General features: G+C 43.9%; 2 protein-coding genes and 1 long non-coding RNA gene across 3 annotated transcripts; 1 reads left to right on the forward strand and 2 right to left on the reverse strand.

Moving 5' to 3' along the window:
- Nucleotides 1-6,096: 6,096 nt before the first annotated feature.
- Nucleotides 6,097-8,387, reverse strand: LOC129601968 (uncharacterized). The gene is made up of 2 exons (XM_055500889.1): nucleotides 7,845-8,387; nucleotides 6,097-7,465 (listed from the first exon to the last, which is right to left on the reverse strand). The coding sequence occupies exons 1-2, from the start codon at nucleotides 8,062-8,064 to the stop codon at nucleotides 6,258-6,260; spliced, it is 1,428 nt and encodes a 475-aa protein (XP_055356864.1). The 5' UTR covers nucleotides 8,065-8,387; the 3' UTR covers nucleotides 6,097-6,257.
- A 2,609-nt stretch (nucleotides 8,388-10,996) lies between these two features.
- On the forward strand, nucleotides 10,997-12,065 carry LOC129601972 (uncharacterized). The gene is made up of 3 exons (XR_008692332.1): nucleotides 10,997-11,298; nucleotides 11,598-11,749; nucleotides 11,899-12,065. It is a non-coding gene; the product is annotated as an uncharacterized LOC129601972 (long non-coding RNA).
- Nucleotides 12,066-18,824: 6,759 nt separating this feature from the next.
- LOC129601967 (kelch-like protein 7) lies at nucleotides 18,825-19,752 on the reverse strand. The gene is made up of 3 exons (XM_055500888.1): nucleotides 19,288-19,752; nucleotides 18,934-19,213; nucleotides 18,825-18,881 (listed from the first exon to the last, which is right to left on the reverse strand). Exons 1-3 carry the CDS (start codon nucleotides 19,596-19,598, stop codon nucleotides 18,825-18,827), a joined length of 648 nt encoding a protein of 215 aa, XP_055356863.1. The 5' UTR covers nucleotides 19,599-19,752.
- Nucleotides 19,753-21,579: the final 1,827 nt, after the last annotated feature.

Genomic DNA, 21,579 nt, shown 5'->3' on the forward strand with positions numbered 1-21,579 from the left:
CTACCAGTCTACCCCGTGAACCAGGTGAACCTATAGAACCACCAGTGAACAACGTACACAGTCACCTGTTGTTGTCGGCACACTACCACACTACCAGTCTACCCCGTGAACCAGGTGAACCTATAGAACCACATAGAACTACCATTGAACCACCAGTGAACCACGTACACAGTCACTTGTTGTTGTCGGCACACTACCACACTACCAGTCTACCCCGTGAACCAGGTGAACCTATAGAACCACATAGAACCACCATTGAACCACCAGTGAACCACGTACACAGTCACTTGTCGACACACTACCACACTACCAGTCTACCCCGTGAACCAGGTGAACCTATAGAACCACATAGAACCACCATTGAACCACCAGTGAACCACGTACACAGTCACTTGTCGACACACTACCACACTACCAGTCTACCCCGTGAACCAGGTGAACCTATAGAACCACATAGAACCACCATTGAACCACCAGTGAACCACGTACACAGTCACTTGTCGACACACTACCACACTACCAGTCTACCCCGTGAACCAGGTGAACCTATAGAACCACATAGAACTACCATTGAACCACCAGTGAACCACGTACACAGTCACTTGTTGTTGTCGGCACACTACCACACTACCAGTCTACCCCGTGAACCAGGTGAACCTATAGAACCACATAGAACCACCATTGAACCACCAGTGAACCACGTACACAGTCACTTGTTGTTGTCGGCACACTACCACACTACCAGTCTACCCCGTGAACCAGGTGAACCTATAGAACCACATAGAACCACCATTGAACCACCAGTGAACCACGTACACAGTCACTTGTCGAAACACTACCACACTACTAGTCTACCCCGTGAACCAGGTGAACCTATAGAACCACATAGAACTACCATTAAACCACCAGTGAACCACGTACACAGTCACTTGTCGACACACTAACACACTACCAGTCTACCCCGTGAACCAGGTGAACCTATAGAACCACATAGAACCACCATTGAACCACCAGTGAACCACGTACACAGTCACTTGTCGACACACTACCACACTACCAGTCTACCCCGTGAACCAGGTGAACCTATAGAACCACATAGAACCACCATTGAACCACCAGTGAACCACGTACACAGTCACTTGTCGACACACTAACACACTACCAGTCTACCCCGTGAACCAGGTGAACCTATAGAACCACATAGAACCACCATTGAACCACCAGTGAACCACGTACACAGTCACTTGTCGACACACTACCACACTACCAGTCTACCCCGTGAACCAGGTGAACCTATAGAACCACATAGAACCACCATTGAACCACCAGTGAACCACGTACACAGTCACTTGTCGACACACTAACACACTACCAGTCTACCCCGTGAACCAAGTGAACCTATAGAACCACATAGAACCACCAGTGAACCACAAGTGAACCACGTACGCAATCACTTGCCGACGAAAAAAGAATGACAAGCGGTACTACAAAGGACATTCCAAAAGTAATTTTCAATTATTTGCATCTTCCTTCAGAAACGCATGCAGCTTATAATTATTAGCCATATTGTTAGAAACGACCTTCATTAAGGAACAGAAAGAAAACACATCAAAAACCTTTATTAAGTATCATGGTACGAGTACAAACTATGCACCAGAACAAAGCGGCGTTTACAAAAGAAACACTTCCTCTATGCTATCCTGATCGGGGATCGTACCCATTACACAAATCGCGTTTCCCCGTTGTATTTGCATAGATATTCGCTGTTTAAAAAACTCTTTCGCCCGCTTTTGGCCAGTTGAAGTTGCTATACCGTTTCCAACGGTTTCCACTAGCTTTTTAGTACCGTCTCGATAAGGTCCGTAAATTTCGATGGCTGCAGCAACGAAATCGTATCTTGCTTGCATCCAAGCGTGTTTCGCTAGTTTCTTCCTTTCAGCGAGTTCGGCTGCTGCGCCGGCGGTCACGGAAGTGCGGTCGATATATGAAACCGCCAGCGTGTCTACGAAGGTGACGTCTATGGCCAGCGGTTTTCCGCGCGCCCACGGTATTAGTGTGTTCACGTCCGGCCTTCAAAACATATTATAACTCCAGTTAACTCCCATAAAACAGAAAAAAACTGCGGAGAAAACCATGGACGGTTTTTCGCACTTTTTCTCGTGGTCTCAACGGACTAGTTCTGTAATTTTTCTTAATCGCCTCGCCAATGTTTTGAAGAGCATAAAATGCCTTACCGTTAGAAATTCTTTCCTCTTACAAAACGGCTTTTTTAAAAGAATAGTGTCATCAAACTGCTTGTGAGGGAAAATTAAACTGTCTGGGAGTAGGTGCCAAAAACAAAGCGCTTCTTAGCATCCTTACGGTAAAAAAGCGGCAAAATTCCTTAAAAAAGTTACTGGTGTCGGTGAAAAGTAAAATTCTTTAGTAACTTAGATTCGCACGAGTGGCCATAGAAAGCGTTTTCTTTTAATGCAAAAAACGATGTATTCACAAAAGCAACAAGACTGAAAACCAAGAACTTTGGGTTTGGCCCGTTTGGGGTAGTGGTCATTTTTAGGAAGCTTTTAAATGCACCTCCCATAAATTCACCGTCCGATATCTTTCTGTAGATTTTTTTTGGAACCGCTTAGCTGTCTATTATAAGAAGGTGTCTATTACGGGTAAGCAGACGATCCTTGCGAGATTAACGATTCATGTGTGCTCGAAACCAAATTTACCTTCCATAGACTTGTATCTTAAACAGCTTTAATCGAAAAATGGAGTTACTTAGCCATTTGATGCTTTGGGCGAGATGTGAGTGATAAAGCAGTAGTGAGAAAGGTACCATTAGTAAATCGCGCTACTATTTTGCCCTTCTCAACTTTAAATTATTTTTAAAGTATTATTCGATGAACATAGTTACATAAATATTCTTTAATAAGCAACGCGAATTTCGCGAAAAAAATTATGTTGTACGAAGCCGACGGCAATAGCCCAAAGGTAGTGTGAGAATTCTTTCTTGAAAAGTAGTGCGAATAGCCAGAAGTTAAAACGTGAGTTCGTGAGAACAGCCAACAGGTGTTGTAAATTGGCGGAGCAACCATACGGTCCATTCCCATAATTTTATGTAGCACCAACTTTGGCTACTACTCTAGAATTTTAAATTATTAACATTTTCATTTTTAGCATTTTTGAATTTTATTCCTTTAACGCAAGTGAATACATTGTAGCTAGACATTCGTATCGAAATTTATGGTTTGTTTTTGATCTCGTCGGACACCGGAATAATCCTATGCACAATTATTTTTTGTACCCGATGTCGTTTTTTTTTGGCAGCTTTGCTGTGGTCTTGTTTATATGATTAAAGCTTGAATTATTTTTTGCTGAAATCAGTTGACTTGCTTGCTGCTTCTCGTGCTCGACTGAGCCGCAGCTAGGCGTTGCCTGGGGCTCTGCCTTCGACTGATAAGTGGTCCAAAACAAATACTTGACATTATCTGCAAATTTTTATCTGCTACTACAGATGTAAATAAATTTTAAAAATACTTTACAAAAGTTAGTAATGCATAGCGGGTTCACTGTACAGCATAGGGTTGCCATCCCACAATGGTTTTTGATGTGGGATGTGATGGAAATGTAAACGTGAAGTGATGGAATGGTGTGATTGGTGGGACGAAAATATAATTGACCTTTTTGTAAATTTTATTTTTGAAAGGTTTCTTTTACAGTTTCCATGAAGCATAAATGTTGTAAAAACAGTTATCACGAGAAATGCATTATCAACCATATCAAATGAACTATAGTGGATCGGCGTAGGTACCGTTATGGTGCTATTTGTACATGCCCTGATTATAAATTTTCCCCCGCACAGGGTTTGCCTTATTTTAAAAGGAAGAATTTGTAGCGCGCAAAAGTCAAGCGGCATACCTGAAGCACAGAAAATTTTGCACTAATTTTCGGATTTGTGCAAACAGCAGTGTAGAGATTCGGAATAAAGGGTTATCATCCGCTGCGAATGATTGTTGCAAAAACGAAACGTCAAAAGGCGTAAGGGGCCACCCTCGGGACGTTGTCAGTTGCCGACAGTTGCTCTACCAGTTGAGTTGGTCGGGTAGTGACAACAGCCACGTGACGCGACAAACTACGCTCGGCAATGTCATGGTAACCTTTCAAGCGACTGCTGTACGCGCAATAGGCCAACACGAAGGTCGTTGCATGGGCGATGCAAAATCAATAAAATGGCACTGACCTTCCTGATGATGGATAAGAAAGACGAATGAGCCGCCCACTTTTCGCCTGGCGCCATCCATTCGTCTGACTACGACGGAAAGTGTGCCCTCGGGGTGTAACGTCAATTCGCCGACCTATAAACTGCTGATCGGCATGTTGCTGACCGACTTGTTGCTGACTGACACAACCGGCTGGCCGTCAAATTGTTGGCCGACAATTTGCTTTTCTCTAAATTGTTGACCGACGTTTTTTCAAGCCCTTTTGCTGACCGACAACTTGTTTTCCAGTTTGAGGAACTGATTTTTCAATTGATGAACTGATTTTTGAGTTTTCTTGCCCTTTTGTTGTTTTTTTAGTGTTTCGTAAGTTTTTTAAGATTCTTAGGTTTCTTGGGTTTCTCACGTCAGCAAAATGCCGTCAAAAACTTTTTAGTGTTCACAAAAAGCTGTTCAGCGAGATATCGTTCAGCGGCTTGTCGTTTCTACAAACTGTTCCTGGTCGGTGTGCCGTAATGAATATAATTTTTTTCTTCGGATCTCTGAACGTTCGTGCTGACAGCAAACCGTGGTGACCGACCGAGTGACGGCACACCGACCGCTTGCTGGCGACTATTTACTGACCGGACAGACCGGACGAATGATGACCGGACCGGACGAATGATGATCGGACAGTTTGCTAACTGGTTTGCCCTAAGCACAAACGTTCGAATCCAAGAAAAAGCAAATTATATTCGTTACACCTGCAAGTAGGACCATGCAAGCATTATTACGCAAGTTTAGTTTACAGTCTACTAAGCTACAAATTATGCAAGTCTACTAAGGTTAAAGCACTAATACGCAATGCGCACAATTGAACAATAGAGTGGCTCCGCACCCGGCACGGCACAAAGCCGACATGCGCTTTCAAAAATTGTGTCTTCGTTATAGTTCTGCATTCTTCATTGGTATCTTTGACCTGGTTCACGGGGTAAACTGGTAGTGTAGCCGTGTGTCGGCAAGTTCCTGTGTACGTGGTTCACTGGTGGTTCACTGGCGGTTCTATGTGGTTCTATAGGTTCACCTGGTTCAGGGGGTAGATCGGTAGTGTGACGGTGTTTCGGCAAGTGACTGTGTACGTGGTTCTATAGGTTCACCTGGTTCATGGGGTAGAGCGGTAGTGTGACGGTGTGTCGACAAGTGACTGTGTACGTGGTTCACTGGTGGTTCAATGGTGGTTCTATGTGGTTCTATAGGTTCACCTGGTTCACGGGGTAGACTGGTAGTGTGGTAGTGTGCCGACAAGTGACTGTGTACGTGGTTCACTGGTGGTTCAATGGTGGTTCTATGTGGTTCTATAGGTTCACCTGGTTCACGGGGTAGACTGGTAGTGTGGTAGTGTGTCGACAAGTGACTGTGTACGTGGTTCACTGGTGGTTCAATGGTGGTTCTATGTGGTTCTATAGGTTCACCTGGTTCACGGGGTAGACTAGTAGTGTGGTAGTGTGTCGACAAGTGACTGTGTACGTGGTTCACTGGTGGTTCAATGGTGGTTCTATGTGGTTCTATAGGTTCACCTGGTTCACGGGGTAGACTGGTAGTGTGGTAGTGTGTCGACAAGTGACTGTGTACGTGGTTCACTGGTGGTTCAATGGTGGTTCTATGTGGTTCTATAGGTTCACCTGGTTCACGGGGTAGACTGGTAGTGTGTTAGTGTGTCGACAAGTGACTGTGTACGTGGTTCAGCCAGAATGCCATCAGCTCTTGGTAGCGCACGGTGTACGGTGATCCCAAATCTTTAGCAGGTACGTGCACCCGGTAACAAGCGTTCACAATCTGCTACCCAAGGGCTCCCTGAGGCGTTCCGCTAGCTGAACTGGACGAAATACATAATTCTTGTTAACTGTAAATCTTTTAGCTGCAATCATTCTTTTTAGCCTTTAGGACTAAATTTTCCGCCCTTTAAGAATGAGATAGCGAAATTTTTTTGTAACCAACAAAGTACGCAAATGAAAATCACCAGGTAGAAGGTTACTCTTTCACGCATTGTTTTGGTCGATATACCGGAAGCTGTCATCCCGCATCAACGTTTTCCAGACTACTGGCTAGCTTTCTCAGCGTCTCCCCAAGGCTTTCCTTACGACAATCTTGATGCATGGAATACAGGTCCCATGCGACAAAAAACGCGCCAAATGCCACAGTTACACCGCCGGACAATCGTGCCATAGTTTTGACTACGTTCTGTGCGGCTTGCTTAGCGGCAGATGCTGCAGCCGTCTTCACCGTCGCATCGACCGCCTGCTTTGCTGCGGCCGCTTCGGCGGCTTTTACGGCTAACTCTTTGGCAGCGGCTGCCGCCGCGTCCTGCGCGGCTTTAATGGCTGATTCGGCGGTGGCCCGTTCCGCTGTTTTAGCACCCAACGTCTCCACCGCTTTCTTCATGCCGGCTTTGGCGGCTTTTCTAGCAGCCTTACCCTTTGCCGCTTTCAGCACTTGCTTGGCGGCTTCTACAGCGCCGGATGCAGTGGTCAGCTCAGAGCCTTTTTCCGCCAGCGCCCGTAAAGTTACAGCGACTGCTTTTTCGGCACCTTTTTCTACTGCTTCGGCGGCAACCTTTTCTTGCAGTACCACAGCTGCTTTGGCTGTTAACGCCCGCGCTGCATCATCGCCGCCATCTTTCATAACGGCTGTTGCTGCCTTTTTAGCGGCAATGTAGGCCAGTTTTTTCGTCGGGCCGTCAGCGAAGGTATCCACTGCACCGCGGGCGATATCGTCCACGACGCTAGCACCGGTTTTCGGCGTGGTGATAGTGAAGTTCTTGATCAGTAGTGGCGTAAGCAACGCCACCGTTGCACCTAAAGCCTTCTTTACTTTTTCGTCCTCCACATGTTGCAGCAACGAGGGCACTAGTCGGCTGACTATTTCCACCAGTGCCGCACCGCCCATAACGTAGGCAACGGCATTGCCTCCGGTAACGACAGGAATCGCGGCATGCTTGAAGACAATGAACCGTGTTGTGCTGAATCGATCTGCCGAAAGGACTTCCAGTAGCTTCGTCAAGCGTTTATGGGCCTCGTCGTCTTCGTGAACGGCTTTATCGAGCCTTTCGATGAGATCCTTCTGTTTCTTCGTACTGAGGTAACTACCAATGCCTTTTGTTATGCCTCCAGCAAGACCAACACCGGTTCCGCTCCAGAGAAGATACGCCACTGCCGCCGGGGCGGCTGCCGCTCCCGCAGTGGCAATGGTGAGGACACCTCCAGCAATGCCAAGCACACTGCCTAAGAACGAGACGATTCAAGTAAAAGAGGCAAAAATACGTAGTACTCAAGTTAAGAATTGCTTCATCTTTGATTATCAGCAGACTTTTGTGGATTACAATGCTGGTCGTAAGAAGAAAGCCATGTGGAGATCATAATAATACACTCACAGCAATAAGGTGTCTCGATCCCGTATCCCATGACAAACGGTTATTTCGAAAACCGGATTACTGTACTGATTCGCGTAAAAAGAGCACGCATGAGACGTAAGCAGTGCAGTGTACAGCTAAAGCTTCACGTTGAAAAAATCACTGTTTTTACAGCTGCTTTTCACTTATGCATATGCAGTAACACGGAACGTAACTATTAACGGAACTTTTACTGCATGTGTTGTGCGTACCGATGACTGAGACCGTGCCTCCTGTAATTGTAGTAATCTTCTCCTGACGCGTTACTTCATCGAACGCTCCTGCCATTTCTCGCAGGATTTTGATGGTCGCCAGCCGCGCCCGAATGGCTCGCTCCGCAGCCACAATGGCATTGTCGATACAAGGGCCAATGTCACCGGAATTTCGTGACAAAAATCCGTCGCGCGGTTCGTCAACGTCGAATAAGCGCATTGTTACTTTTGTCCAATAAGCGCTGAAGCGTACACAGCAAAATAATAGAGAAATTCAGCTACTAAATGACTACGCTAAAGAACGCGGGTATACACGAAACACTTTGTACTTGTGACAGCATGTCGATACTGTAAAAACAGCAAACAACCAAACACAAAAGACCCGCTGAGCGCCTCACATGATCACGCTACATTTAATGGAAGGTAAACAGCTTTGAATCTGTCTACTTAACAAAGTCCACCGATTTGATAGCCGTTAGAATTGCAGAAACCATCCTTAGAATGACATCACCTTATCAAAGTACACTTTTATCAAAGTCGAAACTTGCAAAGCTTGATGCGATAATGTCTATACCGTGTGAAGGCCACCGTACATAACTCTTTCCTTCACATGTTTCATGGCCCACTTTACATGTACGTACATAGCTCTACATACATTGTTCATTGCCTGTCCGTTGTCACTAGCTTGCTTAGTATATATACCGCTTGCTTCATAGCAAGAGGATCATCATGGAATCACTAAGGAATTTCAGCACACTCTGACTTATCGTAAGTTTAACTTACGATAAGTCAAAACCATGAGTAATCACATTTGACTCATAGAAAAACTATCCAATAATGCGATAACAGAGCAACGGTAACGGCTGCGATATATGAATGCCCCAGCTTGTGATAAGTTAGACTTATCATAAGCTCGACGTTGTTAATGAGAGCGTGAAATTACTGCCTGATTAGCTTAGTCTGCTTAATTACCTTTAATACGTCAGTAAAGCTAGCCGCCGCCGTCTTGAAAGACTATCTAATTAGCCTAAATATTGCTTAATTATTAATTATTACGGGAAATTACTGCCTAATTAGTAATTAATGCCGTCTCAAAGTCATTAAATTATTAATGGTAGCATACGCATTATTCTGCGTTCGTAATTATGTTAGATCTAAATTTGTTATTACATAGCGTCGATAGCACGGTATTAACGGGGCAGTGCAGTGACTGCAGTCCATTGCATTCACCGTCTACAGCGTGTAACGCGCGCAATGCATGGATAAGTCAACGATGCCCAACGGAAAATCTAGTCGAGACTAGATTTTCCGTTGGGCAATGTTGCCTTAAAGTGGGCATGTGTTGACTGTTGCAACAAACCAATGCACAACGCTTGCGTTATCTCGGAATGACACATAGGAGCATGACGCACAGTCCGTTGGGCTGCATTATCATAAGGCAGTCAGAACTGAAAGTACCTACTATAAGTGGTATCATTCATTGGATATCTAAGTATCGAGCCATATATCTGTGGGCTTTAATAGCAAACAGATCACCATAACGTTTCTATAGCATACTAGCGTATGGGATAAGCCGTATGCCTGTACGGCCCATTGTCGCGTATAGTCTCACTCACTATGCCTATATCTTCTATATTCCTTTATCTCTGCGTCCACTTCTTCGTGGCGTAGATAGGATCTATGGTATGTCCAAGTATCCTACAATAAAGTCTTACTACGTGATCCTTCTGTCCCGTATGATCTCTACATAGATATATCTCTATATATCCCCTATTCTATATTCCATGCATATTTACCCTATGTATATCACCTTTACATATTCTTTTTATATATTTTTTTTAGATCCTTACCCAGGATCTCACAACCGCAGTATACTAACACAGCCATAGCAATAAACGGTACTAGTAACTCTTTTCGTTGCACTCTAATGCCTGATAAAAGCGTCTTACGCGGCATTGGGGTGCTTACATAATTTTGCGGCAAAAAATTATTTGATTATAGTGAATCGCATAGGTTAGACCGCAAAATATACATATACATTCCGCAGTACATACACAGATGGTAAAACAAAATAACAGAATCACAAAAAATCCAGCAACTAAAATCAGTATGCCATCAAATTTTCAGAATCAAATAAATCCAGGTTCATTGCATTATGTTTTAGTCAAGTCTTTGCTGATCAAATTTAAACATTAAAAAAACATTCAAAATCGTTAGAGCCACTCGTGGCCTTCGGACGTGCAGGCAGTGTACCAAAAGGCAACCTTACCATTGTATCGGTATGCGTAAGTATGTGCGCCAATCAGATCGCTGAGATAACTTTGTTTGCCTAAAATTGCGAATAAAAGCGCATTAAATAAAGTACCGCAGCCTGAGCTTATTATACGGGATTTCGTTCGGCAGATATCCCTCGTGAAAATGAAAGTTACTAAAAACATCTAGTTACGAAAAGAAGTACATGTAAAGTTATTCTAAACTTACAAAAAAGTTTTAATGACAGCCGATTATAACTTGGACCTTTCATATAACTTATGGAATACTTCAAGTTGGTCAAAAAGTTACTTTACTCGTGCAGTCGTACTACGGCACTGACGCAGTCACGGCACTGTTTGCAATAGTAAGCCATAATGAGCAGCTGCACCAAGTTGCATCCCTGCATAACTGCATTGCTACTTTATACGTACAATACACCGCAATTTGACAAAAAAGATTTGAATACCACGTAGTTTTAAAATATTTTTTGTTAGTAATTGCACATGTAAACATATTCCAAAAATCCAATTTATATTTCTCTAGTTCATACAGACAATAAACAATCAAGTAAGTAATTCGTAAAAGAAACGTTAAACAAAATTAACGTATGTGATTAATTTAACTATTAGCAAACTACTAAAGAATTAAGACATTGTACTGTAATAAAGTTCTATAACAACAACAAATTACATACACAAATAACAATAAATTTTTATGGCTTTATAACCTCAAAAGAGCAGCTACGTGAAAATTATCCATGTAACCCCACGAGGTGGCGGTCGCGACAAGGCCGCGCGGTCGACCGCGTAAATATAGCTCACAAGTCAGCTCGCTAATAACACCGTCGAGCCGTTGAAATTCAACGCACTGCCCTAGCTGCAGTGAGCACATCAGTTTGTTTCACTTTCTTTGTGACTTTTTACTTTTATTACTGATATTACAGTTTGTTTTGATTTGAAGGGTTTAGTAGAAAATGATTAATGTCTGAAACCAGACGTGATCTGTAGCTTTCTGTATGGAATTTTGAAACATTGAGTCAGAAATCAATACCATGTTAAAATTACTTCACCACGGGTTCACGAGCAGAATCACTGTTGAGTCGTTGACTGTTGGGAGCGTCTGCGTCTCTGATGAATGAGGAGCCTGCAGCTGGATTGTTGGGCGAAACTGCCATGATTCGTTGTTGTTCTATTTACAACAGGTATGATGCTTGGTTCTAAGGCGTTATAATTATAAGAGGCAGCCATAAATTCTGGAGTCGACTCCGTTCTAGTTAGTAATCATAGAAAATAAGAAATTATGAAAAGTACAGTACGCATCTTCTCTAAGTCCTAAGACTGAGCGATCTTGATTTTCTGTCTTTATTTTTTGCTAAGCGGGCTGTCTCTCCATTAGGCTCTAATTTCCTCACATCCTTTTGAAAATCCCTTCAAACAAAATTGACAGTACTGCTTGTCGGTTTTAAAGGCAGGAAAGTTAATTTTGGTGTATTTGTCTCAGGTTTTTCGGTTATTTTTGGAGTCGACTCCGTGGAACGATCTTTCACCTTCATTAGGCATTATATTAATTCCTGGCGCCATCTTCGTAGCGTTCGAGAACGCACACTGGGCCTTTGGATGGAGGAGGGAAGAACATTGCGCGTCTAAAAAAAGGTGAGCTCCACACTATGGGCTTAGGCGTTTTGTAAACTGAGTAAACTGGCGTTGAATAATTTGTACAGTTAGTAAATTTGTCATTTGCGTATTGTACGTGTAGTTCAAAATTATTGATATGGTAAAATAAATGTTTTCCCGTTCCTCAGGAAACTAACGGATTTGCCCATTTGACAAACTGGGGTCGACTCCGGAAGCGAAGCAGGCTTATTGTTTGGTTTTTGGCTTTTGTCGTAAATTCTTCCGGTCTAAATTTCTGTATTTAAAAAGTGCCACAGACGATAATTTGCTGTTTAATTGCTAGTTTTTGCTGTAATGTTAGTGTCATTTTTTAATTTTTTTGTGCGTTTTAAACTGAAGTATGTGCATAATTACGACTTACGAGTAATGTGCGGCAAAAATTGCAATAAAACGTCTGACAACGATAAAGCAAAAGTTCTGAATGCAGTACCATGAAACTTCTAAAAACGACTTCCAAATTAAGTTGGGTATTATAAGTTCTACTCTAACTTTTGCGGCACAAAAAGATACAGCCGCTGTTCAAATAAAGTTATAAAAAAAACTTATACATTTTCACGAGGGTATGGCCAGAAATATCCAGGGGCAGAGTGCCCCAAGCACTTCTTTGGCAGCCCCGATTTTTTTTCTTTTTATGTTTTTTTATCAATCAAACTTCTGTCCGTCTAATAGGCTTCTAATACTTCACTCTATAAAATGGCCGTTTCAGAATATTTTTTTTCAAATCTGAACTGTAAAAATCGACTTAAAACTTTTCACTTTAAGAACTAATTTCTCAGCAACAACAAATGCATTACTATTATTGAACCCATTTTAAAGTTAAAAAAATCATTTCTTTATGTGTCATATGCTTACATTTTGTCTAAAAGTGTAACGCGTCGACGGTATGCTCGTTTTCGCAAAAGGACCGAGTTGCTGGCCACTTCGCGTTAAAAGGAGATTGTTAAAAAGGTTGGACATATCAGCAAGTCAGAACGTAACAAACGTGTTTTAAAATCCCTATGCGTCTAGAATGGGAAGAATGTTCAGCATCAAGGCTCAGGAAAAATAACAAGTGAGCGTCACCAACGCTGGCATCGACCGATAACGGGCTAAGTCTGGCTTTATCAAATAACGCTAAGAGGAAAAAGATTAAACTCACACCAAAGCAGTTCATGGTGCGTTAGTCTTACTAATCCATGCCGGAATTGCAGTTGCGCACACACCGTATATAGCCACAACACTACACAACCACTCACGGTTCTCATGTCGCTGTTAAGCATCTTATTGGTAACGTAGACGACGTCGTTCTCTTTTTTTATTAACAACCTTTATAAATAAGGTACCGTAATTATCGAATTTGTGGCTCCCCCCGCAATAAGAGCCCCCCCCTGTAATAAGCCCCCCTCCCAGACCCCGTTTGAAAAATAAGGCCACCCCCCGAAATTACGCCCCAGGGGGCCGTTAATAAATGTCAAGCGCTGCAAAATGATAGGTGTACCGCAAATACTTTATAGAAGTTGTTGTGATTGTGAGCAAGCATTAAACGGACATCAACATAATACGGTATTCGTTGCAAAAAAGTGTATGGGGACCTAAGTATATGCTCGAAAATGTTGCTGGGAAGGTTGCGCTGTCGAGTTTACCGGTAACGACTGCGTTCAGTTTCACTAGAACAGGTTGAGCAGCTGTTTGAAATATAATGCCCCCTCCCAAAATATACCGTTTGAAAAATAATGCCACCCCCCGAAATTGCGCCCCCTCCCCGAAATTGCGCCCCCTCCGCCATAGCCTTTGAACTATTTGTACCCCAGGGCAAACAGCGCTTATAAAAAGGTTGTAATTTCCCTTAATTTTTTTTTATTTGGCTGGTAATTAATTCTAATGCTTCTTATTTATTTCTGGCTGGTCTTTTAATTTCAGTTTTTTGTAGGCAACTTCCTGCAGTTAACAGTTACTGTGTCCTTACGAAACTGTGGGAGGCAGTACGCACCACTGGCTCACCTCGTAGGGCTTTTTTCGGACAGTTCTATGGGCAAGTTCGAATAGGTAAAAAATATTTAAACTGCATGATCGCACATTCATCATAGGTTACATACGGTTCAAAAGTAAACCTAAACTTTGAGACGTTTTATTAACGATTGATTTCGACTGCTGCAGTCTTAACAAAATAAATGAAAATTAACGAAAACAGTCGCAAAAAAAAACGGTCTAATTATGTGCATCCGTCACAAAAGCGAACTGTCCTTAGACGAAACGTTCTTCAGGTCGAATACCCTCCCGCTAACTGCCCGATGACGAGCAAACTCACCGATTCCCACGACCAAATGTCGCAACGACTTGTCCCGAAGTCGGCTCTATTATCAGATTGTACGTTAATATATGTATTCTAAATAAAATGCCGCAGAAAAAAGCAGACCAGATTGTTTTCTCTATACTGCAAACTATCTTGATGCCTGAATCGCAGCCCGCTGCCCTTGTAGATGTTTTCGTGTTATGCAAAGCCAGTTTACTACATTTGAACTACTCAAAACTGAATAAATTAACGTTTAAGAGCTCGGCAGGATAACAAAATTTGTTAGCCCAGTCCGACGTTCGAGTATTATTAATGAACGCAGTCAGAATTAATGAACGCAGTAAATATTCTTGTAATTATTATGTTATTTGTGCAGTTTTTTTGCTTTTCTGCATCATTATTTTATAATTATGTACTTTGTACTTATGAAGCATATAATAGTTATACTGTGTATGGAAACAATGCAGTAACGCGCAACTCCGCGTTATTCCGGATACACCTGTGCTGCACTGTACACTTACAGAGCGATTATCCCGATCTTGTGCACGATTAATAAAAACTAAAATGCGTTACAATAAGTTAGGATAATAAGAAACCATCGTGCAGCTGTACATGCAGCCCGCTGTTCTTTTAAGTGTTTTATTAGACAGCAAGAAAACGTCCTCACTGACGCGTCGTTGCCGTAAAATATTGTACACTCCCGGTTCGGCATAACACGCTACCGTGGTTCCCGAATGCAGCAATTGTCTAGATTTATATACTAAGCATTTCATTGTACCTATATATTTATTTAGCTACTGATTTTTATTTGTTCGGTTTCTAACGTATTTATTTAACTGCTCCATTAGGGATTTTTTCTCTGCATCGAGTCTCGCGCTAATCTCCAGCGAGCCGGTCGTGCTGCGCTCCTCCAGGACGGCAACAAGCAGTTTCGCGGCCATCTTTAAGTGATAGGAGGCGCTCCCGAAAGTTACTGGTGTGGCTGCATTGGTATCAGCACCCGGCACCCGAGCTTCCGTGTTCCACAAAAAATGGTGACCTTCGCCATAATCGCTGCCCTCTGGATAGTCATATTCCCTTTCCCGGTTAAACCAATTAATTTTGACAATTAGGCACAATATCTGTTACTTTGTGAAAGTTTTTAATGGACACCTCGCTGCTATTAACAAGTAACGGTCATATTTTTGTTAGTTTGTTCAAAAACAAACCTGTATTCGAGCGTTATGGCTATCGCGTTTGTGTATTTTATGTAATGTTTTCCCGGCGATTCGATGAAGTTTAAAAGTTGTGAATGCCTAATCATGCCACGAAAAACTGGCCCAGAATAATGACTTCGAATGTTGCGCACTGTTTTCCGAAAGGCTATCCCAGACGAAAATTCAGCAATGATGTTTGACGCTCGGTGCTCTCAAGTCTCAGTAAGCTCGTCGTGGAGAAAATGTATCTTTGAAGAAAAGAAAATCGCAGCCGGCAGAAAAAAAGGCCAGCAAAACATCGTGTGTACCGCCGAATCTTTCCTCTTCCCGCAGTAAGGGTATCCTCGCCAAGGTCAAGATCGCTGTGTTCAAGCCCAATTTAGAATCTCAACTATAAGCTGGATCAGAGACCGAGGATTTCGCTACTGCTTGGATGGGAAGGCAAACATGGATGCGCATAATTTTGCTAACCAAATTTTATCCGACGCTGAAAAATATATTGAATAATGCAAAATCAACAGGAAACCGTTATAGACCTAAGTCACCTAATGCTCGCATTCCAGTTGGTAGAAATTTTAACGCAGCGACAAGTGGAATCTGGGCTTTTGGCCCCGGCCAGCACTTACGTAGGATCTGTGAATAAATGTCTGTGAAATCGTAAAAAGAAATTTTTGGGCCTGTCGATTAATAAATGTCCGCTTATGCAGTCTTGTGCCATTAACGCCACAAAATGCTCACATGTGCGGTAGTGCTTGCTGCTGAATGCGGTCCGAATTGTTGGATTTGGTGAGAAAGTTTTTAAATACTATATCGATCTAAAATGCAGCTTTCCCTTATATGCCCTTCATAACCCCAATCTAGCCAAAGGGCTATCATTTTGGTGATACTGATTGTGACTTTTGTGGCACGACAAACTGTACTGGTGCGGGCATGTTTGCCAGAAGGTTCACATACAGGTACAGGTAGGTTCTGTAGTTGCTGATCTTCCTAGCTTTTTGATCCTAGGTTTTTTTTGTTATATGGCCCCTGTCAGAGCAGAAGGCTCTGCACTCAGGACAGCCGCCCCATTCGCCGTCTACCTGGTTGGCTCAAGCTCAAGCACAAATATCTTGATCTCAGCCAACAACGGCGATGGCACAGTTGCTGTGCTACGTGGATCACACACTCGGTAGCCAGCGGTTCGATTCCGCTCCCTCGCCATTTTTCAGAATTTCCTCAACAGGAAATTCTTTCGGACTTCATCTGGCCGCCCTCCCTTCGCTGGGATACCCACGGACAGCCGTCTTTATGGCAGCCTCTGAGACCCCAATGTCTGGTGGCCGAAATGGGTGTCCTGCAGGATATGTCAAGACTGTGATTGGCAAAACGGCCCCACGGACCCACGGACACGCAGACGCTTTGGGGTCCATGCCCTGCGGCCTTTTCACCAAAAACGAAAACCTTAATGTCTTATAATCATATTGGCGACGAAGAACACACGGGAATACTGACTATCAAGTAAACAGGTGACCTTTCTAAGAATGCCGCCGGTATTATTAAATGCAAAAACTTACACTACATTTGATAGCAAATACTTCCGTGAATATGCACAAGTGGTGGTAGTGACCGACGCACAAACACCGCGAGTTACATATAGCGTGAATATATACGGTCACACTGCAGGTGTGCATCCGGTAACAAATAGCACCGCAAATACGTGCATTTCGTGACCGGCGCAGGAACATCACATTTTCCATTAGCACTAAACACAAAACCTCCGCTACGCTTCAGTCGATTACCTAAATTACTCTTACTTAGCGGTTTCCGTTATTTGTGGAATTGGAATTTAATATTAATTACAGATAAATTACTAATAAATTACGAATTACAGATAAATTCGAAAAATCCTTTTTTTATGCTGCTAAATGTTTGTATGATTCCTAGGTTTTCTTATCCGCTGGACTATCCTTAGGTTCAGAGTTCTGCAGTTCTCAATTAGCAGTAGCATATTGGACTGCGCAAGCGGGGATATGAAACGGAAAACTGGCATCGTGCTTTACCTATGCACCAGTAACCCGATCTGACCGCTCATTCTGGCTGTCTAGCTGGTATAAACCGCAAACAACAATACGCTTTACGATTTCTTTATGGTGAGTGTGACGCATCCAAACGCGCTCCTTGCCTTGGGTAGCCGTACATCTTGCATGACCCATAAATCCGACGTTTCATCGTATATTTCAGTGGAACTTTCGTATTCATCGTCATGACCTCCTAATGCGTAAATTTGTCCATTAATAACCGAAATTCCGGGAAAACTACGCTTCGTGTTCATTGCGCCTGAAAAGAGTTTCGAATAACTTTCCCAATGTTTCAGATTCCAACACATCAAACGTGACAAGTGAAACAGACTTTGTTGAGTCTGCTTAAAACTTAGTTGAAACTTGAAAGCTAACTGTGTAGCATTGAAAAATTCTTACATGTTGTGATCCATCGATCTGCACGGGGATCATATGCTTCAACATAAGAAAGACTGTCACCATCCTCGCCTTCCGTTCCCCCTGAAATTGATCTTCAAGAAAGACGAAATAGCACAGCATGCACGCTTAATTAAAGCTGCGTACCTATGACATATAATAAACCGTGCTGACCAACGCACGCCGAAACAAAATAACGGGCCCAGGGCATGTTTGCTAGTTGACTCCAGGAATTTTTGACTGGATCGTAGCAGAAAGCCGATTTTGATGATTCTTCGTTTGATACCCCTCCACCGAATACATATATCCGACCATTGAACGTTACGACACCAAAACCTGCGAGCGGGATTGGTAAGTCGGCCACTGCCTCCTATCGATCTTCCGCAAGAATGTACCGTTCTACCGTCGGTATGAATTGCACTGATTCATCAGTGCCAGTCATCCCGCCGATAGCATAAACGGCCCCATTAAGAAATGCAGCGCCGTGGCCACATCGTGCAGTCTGCATTCCCGCTCTTTCTTCCCATTCGTTTAGGAGAGGGTCGTACTGATAAACCTCTCTGTAAGTGAAGCCTTTTTCTCACTGAACCCGCCGCATAAAAGCAGCTTTTCCCCGTCTAATTTGACAAAACCAGAGTACCAAACGGCGCATGGCAAGCTCCTTAAAGTTGACCATGTTGAATTAGAGGGATCAAAACAGTCAACGTCCTGCACTTCACCATCTGGGTTCGTCCCTCCGATGCACACAATACCCTTCGGCAAAACATTTCGTTAATGAAGAGATTTAGAAAGAACAATGTGCCAAAATTTAAATCTGGATTAGTTACAGTAGTTGATCATATACCTTTTATGTACCGTAAGAATTACGCGGTCGGGACTGTAAGTGATCCTCATCGGCTTGGACATACTGAAGTTCAGATAAATCAGCAGAATCATCCCAATTCTTGTCACAAAATCTATCTCTAGTTGCATTCACCATGGCAGAAATAAAATGCCGGACAGATGGTGGACGCAGAAACGGTTGCCGAATAAATTTCCGAATCTCGTGCATGTGGGCTCGCCGATTAAGAAGGTCATGGTCTCGCCAGCGGATAACGGCTGATAGTACGTCGTCCTCGTTGGCGACAGACAAATCATCGGCAGTGATAACCCCGATTATCTGTTTCAACAACAAACCCCGATAAGATAGCCTATAAAAATTTTGGAGATACAAGAAGCAATGAAGTCACGATTGTGTCCTACCTTATCTTTATCGAGTTCTAAAAATTCTCCATCACTGAAAATTTCAATAAAATTTTGCAAAAGTAATTCTTTGGCACGTGCGACAAAACTGGGCTTGTAACTCTCGCAGTGGAGTGAGCAAAATACCCTCAGGCAATTTTTCTTATCGAGCTGATGCTCTAAAAATTCGAAGCATGTTTCAGCTAAGGTAAGGACATCCCAGAAAATGGCAGCAGCAAGGATATCGTGGACGTTCGAGGCGTCAATTACGATTGGAAAGGAGTATAAATATTCGATCAACCTAAATTAGAACGCAGCTGGTACAGAACACATGGTAGCGTCAGGAAATCGGATCTGGACAAATTCTGAACTCACGTTTTAAGAATACTAAATGGAATATTTTTCAGGCAAACTTCGTCTTCGTGGCACTCCCTCATGCCGATGGAAAACATTGTCCGGAAATATGAGCTGTGTGCGCTGACGATATTGCGGTGGCAAGGAATGCCTTCGCACGCATTGTCCATCCCTTTAAGTGTCACATCGCACATAATTTGATTAGTCAGCATATCCTGGATCGCTTGGCTAAAGTGGGTGTGAGGCATCTCCGTTCGCACAGAATCACAAGTTTGTGGAGGCGCATCGGTGGCCGTTTGTTCGCCGTCGACTCGATCCACGCCGGATGCCATAACTGAATTTTTGCCTGATACTGTCTGCAAAGCGGAAACGGTATTACTCAACAAGTTATTGCTGGAAGCAACAATCGGTATGGTATTTATAGCGAAACCTGCATTCTTCTGTGGGTGCAGCAATACTGACACTGTTGGTAAACTGGTAATGCGATCAACGACGCCAAAGAAAACACTTTTGTAAAACAATGCAAAGGATGCACGCTTTATGTTTAACACATTATCACATAATATATCAGTGCAGGTACACACACTGCGCTAACTTATCAGAAGCAGGCAAGCTCATATTATGAGTAGGTACACATAACTCAAAGAAAATTGTCCGATGATGCGATAATGGGCCACGCATCACTTACGATATGTGGGTGTCCAAACGATACGATACGGTAGAATATAATTATATGTATTATAACGCGGGGCCATATGGGCGCCACGCGTATCTTCTACAGCGAACAGCGTGAACCCGGATGAGGCTTTATTGCCGAATCTAATGCGCACCGTGGCGCAGCAACACCAAAACTAATGAGGAAGGATCCTGCAGCCAGTGCAACTGTGCTGCAGGTCCGTCAAAACAGCGCAGCAATGTGCGGGGGGGAAATCCCCAGAAACAGCGAATAGCTACTCAGGAGGGCGGGGCGTCCCGCCCTTACACCCCTTTTGCAGGCATCGCTACGTCCTCGGAGCGAAATCTCCCAGGATTCGGAGGATCCGCACCCCCCCGCCGGTTCGGCTCATGTTGGGTTCCGGGTCAGTTCGGTCCGGTTCGGGCGGTTAATCCGGTCGGCTCGGTTCCAGTTTGGTCGGCTCAAATCCGGTTCGGCTCAGGTTGGGTTCCGGGTCAGGTCGGCTCCGGTTCGGTCCGAGTCAACCGTCTGGGTCAACGCACTGTCGCGCCAGATCCAGGGTCCAACCCGGAAACGGGTGAATTCCGTAGTTTCTTCAGCAAAGGAAAGGTCACGTTCTGGGAAATTTGGGCAGGGTTTGGGGTCTATGTGGCCCGTGACCCTGCAAAAAAACAAAGCACGCAAATCCGCGGTGAAATCCACTGCTCCGTCCGGGGATGTCGCCGTCCCAGGAAGTTCGGGCAGTGTTTTGGTGGGGGAATTCTTCGGCGTGGTGCTGGTGGTCGATCCGTGCCGTTGGGATCGGAGTTGGTGCTGTTGGCGGTGTATCCGTTATGGTTTCCCGCTGGTCCGGGTCGCGTTCGCCGTCGGCATCGCAGGAGGCAATTCTCGCTCCACGGCATCGCAGGAGGCGTTTCTCGCTCCGCGGCATCTCCGTCCAGTTTGGGAGGCATGTCGTCGCGGGAGGCGTCCATCTCCGTCAGTTGGGAGAGGAATCCGTCACGTTCCGCGAGAATGGGGGGGGCGTTTGTAGCTCCACACCCAGGGGTTAAATTGGCTCAAATAATCAGAGGAGCCGTGCGCGGGCAGCGTGCACGGCCTGGCTCGTAACCAACGATCTGCTACCATATAACGCGGGGCCATATGGGCGCCACGCGTATCTTCTACAGCGAACAGCGTGAACCCGGATGAGGCTTTATTGCCGAATCTAATGCGCACCGTGGCGCAGCAACACCAAAACTAATGAGGAAGGATCCTGCAGCCAGTGCAACTGTGCTGCAGGTCCGTCAAAACAGCGCAGCAATGTGCGGGGGGGAAATCCCCAGAAACAGCGAATAGCTACTCAGGAGGGCGGGGCGTCCCGCCCTTACAGTATATAACGCGTGCGCGGTTGTACATAAAAACAAAATTATAATTTTGAGCAATTTCCACTTTCCGTTTTAGTGTTCTGGAATAGGGATGATATCATTTTAATGTTCAGGAAAATAAGAACAGCCGCATAATTTATAACTGAACGCATAATATAATATAATATAATTCACAGCCGCATAATATAATTCACAGCGTGCCAAACGCATGAAAGTGTCGCTAGGTTGAAACAAAAAGCATACGGGCAAAATTCTTATTGTACAGGTACT

Source organism: Paramacrobiotus metropolitanus, unplaced genomic scaffold (assembly GCF_019649055.1).
Source record: "Paramacrobiotus metropolitanus isolate TYO unplaced genomic scaffold, Prichtersi_v1.0 Parri_scaffold0000305, whole genome shotgun sequence".
Classification (NCBI taxonomy): domain Eukaryota; kingdom Metazoa; phylum Tardigrada; class Eutardigrada; order Parachela; family Macrobiotidae; genus Paramacrobiotus; species Paramacrobiotus metropolitanus.